Genomic DNA, 11,726 nt, shown 5'->3' on the forward strand with positions numbered 1-11,726 from the left:
TACAGAGTAAGTTCCAGGATAGCCAGGGCTACACAGAGAAACCCTCTCTCGAAAAAATCCCCCCAAAAAATAGGTTCACTTTGTTGTCCAGTTGTCCTGAAACAGATGGTGATCTTTTTGCCTCAGCCTTTCAGGTGCTAGGGTTATAGTTTTGAACCACCAGACCTGGCTCTTGTTTTGAATTTTTTATATATATACATGTACCTACCTGCTTGTCTTGGTCTGTGCACCACATGTGTGCAAGTCTCCACAAGGACTAAATAGGGATTCTCTAGAACCAGAGTCATAGGCAGTTTTGAGCAGTCTGCTAACACTGCTGGGAATTGAGTTTGGGACCTCTGCAAGACCAGCAACTGCTCTTAACTGTTTATCTTTCCAGTCTCTTTTTTTTGTTTGTCTGGGTTTGTTGTTGTTGATTTTGTTTTTGTTTTGTTTTGTTGGTTTGATGTTTGTTTGTTTGTTTTGTTGTTGTTGTTGTTGGTGGTTTGGTTTTTTGAGACAGTTTCTCTGTAACTCTGGTTATCCTGGAACTTAGCGTTGTAGACCAGGCTAGCCTTGTACTCGGGTCTGCTGCCTCCTCTACCTCTCAATCCTGAGACTAAAGGTATCCCACCATGACTAGCTCAGTCTCTTTTCTTATTTTCAGATATTTTTGCTGAGTTGCTGAGGCTGATGTCAAAATTGTAGTCTTCCTGTCTCTTAGTAGTAACTGGGAATAGAGGTATATATTGCAAAACCCAGCACCAATTGACCTTGAACAATGAGGATATTTGTAGTCTGACATTGGAGAAGTGGAAACAAGAAGATTGCCATGAGTTTGAGGCCAGTCTTGGGTATTTAAGGAGACTCTGCCTCAAGATGGAAATAGCAAGAAAATTAGAGAGCAGATTTTTAAAACTGACGCTTTTTTGTTTTATTTGGGCGGGTTTGATAAGGATCTCGTATCTTAGCCTGGCTTTGATGACCACGAACTTCTGATCCTCCTGCCTCTACTTCACATTACAGGTACCTATTGGTTATACCCACGTTATGCAGCACTGGGGATTTAACCATGCTAGGGCCTGAACCATGCTAGGCAAGTGCTTTACTATGGAAGTTCCATTCCTACTTCCTCAATCTGTTTTTAGAAATTAACTGATGGCTTCTGTTAAGTTTTGCAAAATAGAATTCATGATCCATTTAACTCTAGGTTTTGGCCAGTTAGGAATCAGCCTTTTTGTTTTTTTGTTTTCGAGATAGGATTTGTCTTTGTAGCCTTAGACTAGGCTGTCCTCGAACTCAGAGATCCTTCTTATGTCTGCTGGGATTAAAGGTGTGCACCACGACCCCCACCACCCAGTTTGGAGAACAGCCTTTGTGTGTGTGTGTGTTTGTGTGTGTGTTTGTGTGCGTGCGCACGCGTGTGCGCGCGCGTGTGTGTGCATGCATGGGTGGAAAGCCTGGGACAGCCTCGGTTGTTCCTCTGGAGCTCTTTCTTTGCTTTTAAATGTGTTTATTTTGGTGCTTTGCCTTCAGTTTTAAAGAACCAGACTGAGGTTCTCTGCAAGAGCAGGAATTACTTGTAACCACCATCTCTCCATCCCCAGCAGCTCCCCTCCCCCCTTTCTTCTTTTTGCTACATGGTCTACCTAGTTCTTTCTGGCTGTCCTGGAACATAGGATGTAGACCAGGTTGGTCACAAACTTGAGATCCTTCTGCCTTTGGCCCCTGAGTGCTGGGATTTAAGTGTGTGCACTACTGTGCATGGTTCCAGTAGACATTTTTAAAGTCAGGTTCTCTATGGGCCTTGGACTCATTAAGTAGGTCAAGCTGACTGAGCAGTGAACTCAGGGAATTCTCCTTTCTCTACTTACTCAGTACTAGGATTACATACCTGGCTTTTTAAAAAATGGGCTTTAGGGAATCAAATTCAGGTCTTTTTTTCTTTTACCAACTAGTCTTATCTCCCTGGCTCTGGGATCAATCTTTCATATTTCTTTTTACAGAGACCGTCCATTGTATCTTCATGTTCAGGGACAGACACGAGAATTAGTAGACAGTAAGTAATTTTTGGCTTGTGTGACTTCTTGCAAAGCAAAATACAAAACTGACATCATCACTTATTGTCCTTGATTAACTGCTGTTTATGAACTTTATAGAGTTGAGAGTTGGATATTTGTGAAATTTAGAAATTGAATTGAGGTTTATATAATGGCACATTGGGCATTAGTCAATTCATTCTTTGGTATAGTTACTTTATACAGTATTATACAATGTAACTACTCTATTGACAGAGCTGTATTTCCATCCCTTGTGTGGTATCTTACGGTCTGTAATTTTTCCCTAGGAGCTGTAAACCGAATCAAAGAAATAATAACCAATGGAGTGGTGAAGGCTGCCACAGGGACCAGTCCAACTTTTAATGGAGCAACAGTCACTGTCTATCACCAACCAGCTCCCATTGCTCAGTTATCACCTGCTAGTAACCAGAAGCCTGCCTTCCAGTCTGGAGTAGGTTTTGGCAAGAGATTGTTAGTGCTACAAAGATGACTTTGTACGATAATACATAGGAAGAAAAACAATTCTGAAGTTCCAACCTGAGAATTACCTGCTTCTTTCTTTCTTTCTTTCTTTCTTTCTTTCTTTCTTTCTTTCTTTCTTTCTTTCTTTCTTTCTTTCTTTCTCTTTCTTTCTTTCTTTCTNTTTCTTTCTTTCTTTCTTTCTTTCTTTCTTTCTTTCTCTTTCTTTCTTTCTTTCTTTCTTTCTTTCTTTCTTTCTTTCTTTCTTTTTCTTTCTTTCTTTCTTTCTTTCTTTCTTTCTTTCTTTCTTTCTTTCTTTCTTTCTTTCTTTTTTCTTGAAGCAGGGTCTTTGTTTTGTATTTATGACTATCTGGGATTTGAAGTTAAAAGTGTGTAAGCTATAAGTAGTTTATAATATTATGGACCAATGCCACCTAAATGTTTACCTTAATATGTATGGGACTTTAAAATGGAGGGGGTTGCTAGATTAAAGGGCATACAGATTGTATAGTGGGAGGACAGTCATAATTTGCATTTGAAAGCTTGGTAACTGGAGGATCAAGAAGGCTGAGTCTGATGAAGCAAGACTCTGCTGATACGCTCCTCCTAGACAAAGGGGTGGAGAGAGCAGCCCGTTCTGGAGAAAACCACAGGGCTCACTGTACTACCCAACATTTTGCAGCATGCTTTGCTAGTTTTCATTTAATTTAGCATAAATTGCATAGAAGTGGGTGTGCTGGGTGGGTGCGCGCGTGTGTGTGTGTGTGTGTGTGTGTGTGTGTGTGTGTGTGTGTGTATGTGTTATTGTTCAAATATCTTACTGACTAGAATTATTATTTTGTAGGTAAGATAGGTACATAAACATGAAGAATTTTAGGTTTTGTGGTGCTGATTTGGTAGAGCAGGGCTTAGAATATGCTTGGCAAGTACTCTTTCCCCTAAACGCCATAAGTTCTTCTCATGTACCTCAGACTAGCCTCAGTAACCTTGACTTCAGGTGTTCCTACCTCTACTTCATGAGTGCTAGAATATGTATGTGCTACCATGCTTTTTTTTTTTTTTTTTTTAATGCAGTGCAGATGTCAAGCCAGGGTTTATGCATGTTGGGATACTACTCTGCTGCCTGATATATCCCCAGTTCCACATTAAGTGTTCATTATAATATAAAACTTCATTATGATAGGGTCTTAGAGCAAGACTGGTATGTGGTGGCATGCCTTTAATCCAGCACTTGGAAAGAGGCAAGTGGATCTCTCGGGTCTACTAAACGAGTTCCAGGACAGCCAGGAAACAAAATAAGGTCTTAGGGGCTCCTGGCTGGCTATTCTCTGTGTAACAAAGGATGACCAGAAACTTTTGATCCCCCTCTCCCACCTTTTTTTTTTTTTTTTTTTTTTTAAGTTTTTTGAGACAGGGTTTCTCTGTATAGCCCTGGCTGTCCTGGAACTCACTTTGTAGGCCAGGCTGGCCTCGAACTCAGAAATCCGCCTGCCTCTGCCTCCCGAGTGCTGGGATTAAAGGTGTACGCCACCATACCCAGCGAGAGGCATGTTCTTAAAAGGAGGGTGTCAACAACACTGGAAAGCTCAGCTCCCTGCCTGCCCCTACTGCCCCTAGACATGGTCTCACTATGTAGCCCTAGCTGTCTGGACCTCACTATGTAGACAAGACTGGTCTCAAAAATCTGAGATTCAGGCTGCCCAGATGGCTCACTGGTTAAGAGCACTGACTGCTCTTTGAAGGTCCTGAATTCAAATCCCAGCAACTTGTACATGGTGGCTCACAACCATCCATAATGAGATCTGAAGTCCTCTTCTGGTGTGTCTGAAGAAAGCTACAGTGTACTTAGATATAATAATAAAATAGATCTTTAAAAAAAAAATCTTTAAAATAAATCTGAGATCCACTCTACTTCTCTAGGGTTGTGTTAAAAGCACGTGCCACCTCACTGGCATTGGCGACTTTTGTTTTTTGTTGTGCCCTGCCTGCCTGTGTTTGGGCGGTCTTGGCCAATTAACAATCAAATGTCTTATGGACACACCTATAAGCCAGTCTGATAGAGGCAGTTCTTAAAAGTAAAACTTCCTCTTGCCAGATAAGTCCAGTTAACAATATTCACACTTGCAAGTCAAGCCTTGGCCAACGTGGCATAAAAGATACCACTGTTAGACCTCTTTAGGCTGAGTCAAGAGGAGGTTATAGAGCCAACCTAGGCTTTATAGTGAGTTTCAGAACAGCTGAGGTATAGCAACACCATGTCTCCAAAGCAAACCTTGGAGATGATGATAGAAAATTTCAAGGATTCATGTGGAAGTATCCTAAGAGTATAGAGGGTTATACTGCTTTGTAGAATAGTTTTCTACAAGATTATTTCATTATTGTTTTTCTCTTACTAATCAAAATACTCTGTTCCCTTACAGATGCACTATGTTCAAGATAAACTATTTGTGGGTCTAGAACATGCGGTGCCCACTTTTAATGTTAAAGAGAAAGTAGAAGGTCCAGGCTGCTCTTATTTGCAACACATTCAAATTGAAACTGGTGCCAAAGTCTTTCTACGAGGCAAAGGCTCGGGATGCATTGAGCCAGCGTCAGGCCGAGAGGCTTTTGAACCCATGTATATTTATATCAGGTATGGATAAAAGCAGAGGACATAGAAATCTTTCTCAGTAATTACAGGCTGGAATAGTTCATTGAAAAATGAATAATGTGGGCTGGTGAGATGGCTCAGTGGGTAAGAGCACCCGACTGCTCTTCCAAAGGTCCGGAGTTCAAATCCCAGCAACCACATGGTGGCTTATAACCATCCGTAACAAGATCTGACTCCCTCTTCTGGAGTGTCTGAATACAGCTAGTGTACTTATATATAATAAATAAATAAATAAAAAAAGAAGAAAAATGAATAATGTGATAATAGTGTGAAATCTGATGTGATTAAAGCCTGCTATCCTTGCATGCAAATGTGGGACTGGAGAATCAGGGTTACAAGGTCATTTGTAGCTGGATTTTGCTACTTTGTGGGTTTTTCTTATTTCTACTCTTTATTTCCCCCCCACATCCCCACCCCCTTACACCCCCTAACAATAGATAGGAAAGAGAAGAGCTCTCTAAATCTTAAGTCTTTCCTTTTGTTTCTTTGACCATAACTAGTAGCAAACTGTAATCAGCCTCTTCCTAAAGGACCAACAACCACCGACCCTGCCTATCAGGGCTCTTGAGTTTATAGACCCTCTGAAAAGTTCTCAGTCCTAAATCGCACAGTCCCAGAAAGGGTCTACAACTGGCAAAACCAAGCCTCTGCTAGAGCATGAGGCAGGCAGGCAGGCAGTGTTGCTGTACTGACTGAAGAAGCCCCATATCTTCACACCTGGGATTAAAACAAAAACATTTTTATAATATTTCTGTGTTTTTTAAAGAGCCCAAAATTCCAGAGTTGTCACTACAGTTGTCCTTGTGTTCATAATGATTATGAGGCCTGCCTAGGTCTCTTGAGACCTCCTGAAAAAAATAACCCCCAAAACCTACATGAGGAATTAAGAAACACGGGGAGGGTAGCATTATAATTATTTAATAAAAATAATGAGTTATCGGAGCTGAGGAGATGGTTTCCCAGCAGTGAGCATGTGCTGTTTTTTCAGAGGATGTGAGTCATATTTCCAGCACCCACATGGCAGTATACCAGTCTGTAACTCCAGACCCAGGGCATCCACTTTTTCCACCTTGGGCTCATTTAATACACAGTGGCAAAATACCTATGTACACAGAGTACAAATAAGGGGAAAACATTTTAACAATGAAATTATAAAGGCTGCATTAGAAGAGCTAGTAGTGGCTTTAGCATTCAAGTGTTTAGGTTGTTTTAGTCTACGATTATTAAGTGTGGTCCTAAGGTTTGAATCTAGGGATTCCATAAGTGTGAGGCAAGCATTCTCGCTATTCTACCTCTCAGACCATGCCTATAGTGACAATGATGTAAACCTGATGCTGCTGTGGTGTTTGCTGGGGTGAAGAGGGTGTTGGGAAATGTTATTTTCAAGACTGGATCTCTGCCTGGCCTCACATTCAGAGATCCACCTGCCTCTGTTTCCTGAGTGAGTGTTAGGATTAAAGGCATGTATCACCAGACCTGGCTTTTTGTATTTTGTTTTAATATTTTGGACAGGGTTTCATGTAGACTATAGTGATCTTGAATTCATTGTGCAGTCCAGGGTGACCTTGAATTTCTGATCTTGTCTCTATCCCTATGTGCTGAGATTACAAGTGACTCCGGAATTTGTTTCTCTCTACTTCCTCCTCTCTCTGTTTTATTTGTATGTGTTTAAAAGTGTGTATACGGTGTGTGTACTGTGTGTAGGAAGAGGCCAGAAGAGGATACCGAGTCTCCTGTGACTGGAGTTATGGGTGGTTTTAAGCTAACATATATAGGTGGTGGGAATCAAATCTTCCTCTAGAAGACCAATAACTGCTCTTAATTGCTGAACCATTTCTCCAGTACTCCCATTGTCTCTTTATGTCAAAAGAACCATTATCCAGAGAATTGGTGCTATAAAATATTTGTAGCGGTGGTATATTAGTTAACTTAAAAGACTTATGTTGCAAATGGGAATGAGGTAGGGGAAGACAAATCCCTTTAATCCTAGCAAATGGTGGAGAGACAGGCAGGTAGATCTTTGTGTTTCAGGCTAGCCTAATTTACACATTTCTAGGATAGCCAGAGCTACATAGTGATTGATACCCTGTCTCAGCCACCAAAACAACAACAAAAAAACAACTCGCCTATCTTTATGTTCTATTTAAATGATTTCATAGTGCTAGATTTGAACTCTAATGAATATACCAAAGTAAGTATGTACACTAGCATAAAATAAGACTGACTTTGGCCGGGTGGTAGTGGCGCACACCTTTATCCCAGCACCTAGGAGGCAGAGGCAGGCCGATTTCTGAGTTCAAGGACAGCCAGGGCTACACAGAGAAATCCTGTCTTGAAAAAAAAAAAAAAAAAAAAAAAAAAAAAAAAAGACTGACTTTGCTCTTGATTTTGTGGTTTATTCTTATTTTTAGTCATCCCAAACCTGAAGGCCTGGCTGCTGCCAAGAAGCTCTGTGAGAATCTCTTACAAACAGTGAGTTTGCTGGTGTGATTGAAATCAGGGTCTGGGTATGCAGTTGTGAATTCTAGCAGTGACCTGTAACTAGACTGAACTTTGACATGGTCTTTAAAATGTAAATTAAGATAAGGCTATGCACGCCTTTAACCCCAGCACTTGAGAGGCAGAAGCAGGCCGATTTCTGAGTTCGATGCCAGCCTGGTCTACAAAGTGAGTTCCAGGACAGCCAGGACTATACAGAGAAACCCTGTCTCAAAACAAAACAAAACAAAAAGATGTATTATAATTGTATTAACTTTAGTGAGCTCTCTGAAACACATGATGTGAGAGAGTAGATCAACATTACATGCAGTGATGTTGACTGTGGCTAATTGTATATAAACTCGAGATAACCTAGGGTCATCAGAGAGAGCAAGCCTCAGTTAGAAAATGCCTTTCTATAAGATTGGCTGTAGGCAACCTGTAGTCTATTTTATTATTATTACTAAGTTAGGTATATTCTGATCAAAGCTTCCTTCCCTCCCCTCCCCCTTCCCCTCCCATGGATGTCAACCAACCTTGGAATACCAAGTTTCAGGAAGACTAGGGGAATCTACTACTAAGACTTGACAGTGCAGCCCAGATAGGGGAAAATGGTCCAAAGGCAGGTAATGTAGTCGGAGACAGACTGCTTTTCCCACATTAGGACCCAGCTGAACAAATGTTAAACATGTCCATCCATTCATGTGCTCTAGTTGGCAATTCAATCTGTTGTGCACTCTGGGTTTAGGTATTTTGATTCTGTAGGTCTTCTTGTAGTCTCCATGACCCCTTGCCTCCTTCAAGTCCTTCCCCCCTTTCCACAGGATTCCCCAAGCTCCCCTTAATGTTTGGCTGTGAGTCTTGGAATGACTTTGTGCTCCAGATTGAATAGTTTGGTTGTTTAGAATTGTGCTTCCTACTGATGTAAGGGATTTACATACAGCTTAGTAGTCCCTTTAACTCATTGAATCAGGACATCAGTAGAAACATTTTCATTCCCTGTCACTTGGGACTGGTCTTTATTAACTGTGTTTTACCCATTTTTCTAGGTTCATGCTGAGTATTCTAGATTTGTGAATCAAATTAATACTGCTGTACCATTACCAGGTATGTATGGCTTAAAGTGGTAAGATATTTTGGTACTGATATTTATGGTTAAGTGTGATCAGTGACGCTAGACTAGTTGTGCCAGGGAACTGGTGGTGGTCCTTTCAGCTTAGGGTAATTAGGAAAGCCATTCTTGCCTTGGTGTTTATCTTCCTAGGTGTTGTTTATAATCAGGTAAAATGTTTCATTCTGCTGCAGCTGATTAAACGCTTTTTTTCTTCCCCCCTCAGGCTATACACAACCCTCTGCTATAAGTAGTATCCCTCCTCAGCCACCATATTATCCATCCAATGGCTATCAGTCTGGTTACCCTGTTGTTCCCCCTCCTCAGCAGCCAGTTCAGCCTCCCTACGGAGTACCAAGCATAGTGCCACCAGCTGTTTCATTGGCACCTGGAGTCTTGCCAGCATTGCCTACTGGAGTCCCACCTGTGCCAACACAGTATCCGATAACACAAGTGCAACCTCCAGCTAGCACTGGACAGGTAGGATGCCAGGATATATAATACGCTATTATTGAACTTAGGAAAAAAACTGAGGAAAGGGTGCTTTCTAGAAATTAGTTCTATTTTGTTTTTTTTTTTTTTTTTTGCCCTGCAGTCTTCCGTGTCCCTATATTAAAACTCTTAACTCACTGAGGACTTTGGGATATGTCCTCTCATTTCCACAGTTTTTAATTCGTTTCACATGTCTTACCCCTAATTAGCTGTATCAAATGGGGACATTGGCAGATTTTCTATAAAGCACAAATGACAAATGTTCTAGACTGTGGGGGGTCGAGGTCTATAGCCTCTGTCATAGTACTCTTGTTGCTGTGCAAAAGCTGTAGACAACAGCTAATGAATGTGATTTTAAGTACTCTTGTTGCTATACAAAAGCAAAACATCTAATGAATGTGACTGTATTCTCTAATTATGATGTGAGTGGCAGGTTAGTGTTAGTTCCCTGTTCTTAGCTTTGTGGTCTAAAGTTTTCAAAGGCAAAGAGGCTGGCATACAGCACATACCTCTTAGTTGTTGGATCTAAATGAGTCTTCTCTTTTTGATGTATATTTGTGTGTATATGTGTGTACACGTACACATATACATACATACACACACATGCATGCACCACATGTTTATTTGTGCTGTAGCAGCTATAAGAGGGGTCAGATCCCCTAAATTTGGAGTTGTAGGTGCATGTGAGATTATAGTTGTAGTTTCTGGAAACTAAACATGGGGTCACTGAAAGAGCACCAAGTGCTCTTAACCATTGAGCCACCTCTCTAGCTCATGTTTATTTTTTATTATATGGATTGATGTGCGCATGCATGCCACCGTGTAGGTGAGGAGGTCACAGGACAATGTATAAGAGTAGAAGTGAAAGCCGGGCATGGTGGGGCATACCTTTAATCCCGGCACTTGGGAGGCAGAGGCAGGCAGATTTCTGAGTTGGAGGCCAGCCTGGTCTATAGAGTGAGTTCCAGGACAGCCAGGGCTATACAGAGAAACCCTGTCTCAAAAAACCACCAAAAAATAAAAGTAGAGTTGAGTTCTTTCTCCTTCATTCATATGAGCTCCAGACTAAGTTCCAGAGCCAAACTTAGGACATCAGTTGCGGTGCCAAGCGCCTTTCCCCCTGGGAAAACTCATGATTTTGAAGTGTTCTTATATAATCCATGTTGACCTTAAATGCCTGAAATTCCTGTCTTCACCTTCCATGTGCTAGAATGACACACCTGACACTTATGCTCCACTTTGACTGCTCTTTTCTCAGCAATAAAGATTTCAGGGACTGGAAGGCAGGCAGTCAAGTAACTATCATAGAAATAAGAAGACTAGAGTTTGCACCCAAATTAAAAAAAAAAATCTGAAGCCAGGTGTGGTGGCGCAGGCTGTCTCCCAGCATTGGGAGACAGAGGCAGGNGGATTTCTGAGTTCGAGGCCAGCCCAGTCTACAGAGTGAGTTTCAGGACAGCCAGGGCTACACAGAGAAAACCTGTCTCGAAAGGCCAAAAAAGCCGGGCGGTGGTGGCGCATGCCAATAATCCCAGCACTCGGGAGGCAGATGCAGGCAGATTTCTGAGTTTGAGGCCAGCCTGGTCTACAAAGTGAGTTCTAGGACAGCCAGGGCTACACAGAGAAACCCTGTCTCCAAAAACCAAAAAAAAAAAAAAAAAAAAAAAAAAAAAAAAAAAAAATAGCTAAGGCATGTAAGGTAAGAGACTTTGCAAATGCTCAAATTTTTCACTGTGCTCAGAACTATGCTTACAGCCATCAAAAGACAGCTGTTTTACTTTGACTTCTACAAGCATGAACTTTTTGTTTGTTTTTTGTATTTTGTTTTTTCGAGACAGGGTTTCTCTGTATAGCCCTGGCTGTCCTGGAACTCACTCTGTAGCTAAGTCAGGTACAGTTAATAGATGGTCCTCAAAAATCCTCAGAAATAATGTTTCATATGACATTTTAACTGTTTAGTGGTTAATGCAAACTAACTGTAGCTTTGTCAGTTGAAGAGCACCAGCCTTAACAAAATAAGAAATTTTATATTAATAAAACTTCATTTTTCAAATTCATATTCTTAGGAAATAAAATCTTTAATGATAAAAATGTAAATAGGCTTAAGATGAAAATTTTAAAAAAAAGTAAATTAAAATCTAAAAGTAATACATTTCTCAGATTCTTTTGGAGGCCCAAGGGGGGTAAGCATTCAGTAGAAATTTTATTATTTGAACATTTTCTCCTAAAATAACTTTTTGGTACAGGCTAAAATCTGTTACACCAACCATCTAAGTCTTCCAACAAATTCTTCTGTGATAGGCTTTGACTTCTTTAACATTTTTCACAGAAAGCTCAATCGTTTTCTCCTTAAGGATCTATGATTATTTCTCAGGTACTTCTAAATAACCTGTCACCTAGTAAAAAGATCTTTTTGAGCTCAAAAATAAAATGTCCTTAATTTTGAAATTCTTGAGTTTAGGGGGCCGGGGAATTCTTTTTTTTTTTTTTTTTTTTT

At 40.7% G+C, this 11,726-nt stretch overlaps 1 protein-coding gene and 1 non-coding gene across 3 annotated transcripts in view; both read left to right on the forward strand.

Annotated features, from left to right (window-relative positions):
- Positions 1-11,726, forward strand: part of Khdc4 (KH domain containing 4, pre-mRNA splicing factor) — a 26,139-nt gene that overhangs the window by 4,643 nt on the left and 9,770 nt on the right. For both annotated transcript variants that reach the window (XR_003843693.1, XM_021195559.2), the window contains exons 5-10: positions 1,986-2,038; positions 2,327-2,490; positions 4,919-5,130; positions 7,560-7,620; positions 8,676-8,733; positions 8,964-9,217. Coding sequence is in view for 1 of the 2 variants with exons in the window: in XM_021195559.2 (XP_021051218.1) it covers positions 1,986-2,038; positions 2,327-2,490; positions 4,919-5,130; positions 7,560-7,620; positions 8,676-8,733; positions 8,964-9,217 (802 nt within the window). In the remaining variant the exon portion in view is untranslated. The remainder of the gene's footprint in view (positions 1-1,985; positions 2,039-2,326; positions 2,491-4,918; positions 5,131-7,559; positions 7,621-8,675; positions 8,734-8,963; positions 9,218-11,726) is intronic.
- On the forward strand, positions 3,048-3,175 carry LOC115063902. The gene has a single exon (XR_003843770.1).

This window comes from Mus pahari, chromosome 4, assembly GCF_900095145.1.
Source record: "Mus pahari chromosome 4, PAHARI_EIJ_v1.1, whole genome shotgun sequence".
Lineage (NCBI taxonomy): Eukaryota > Metazoa > Chordata > Mammalia > Rodentia > Muridae > Mus > Mus pahari.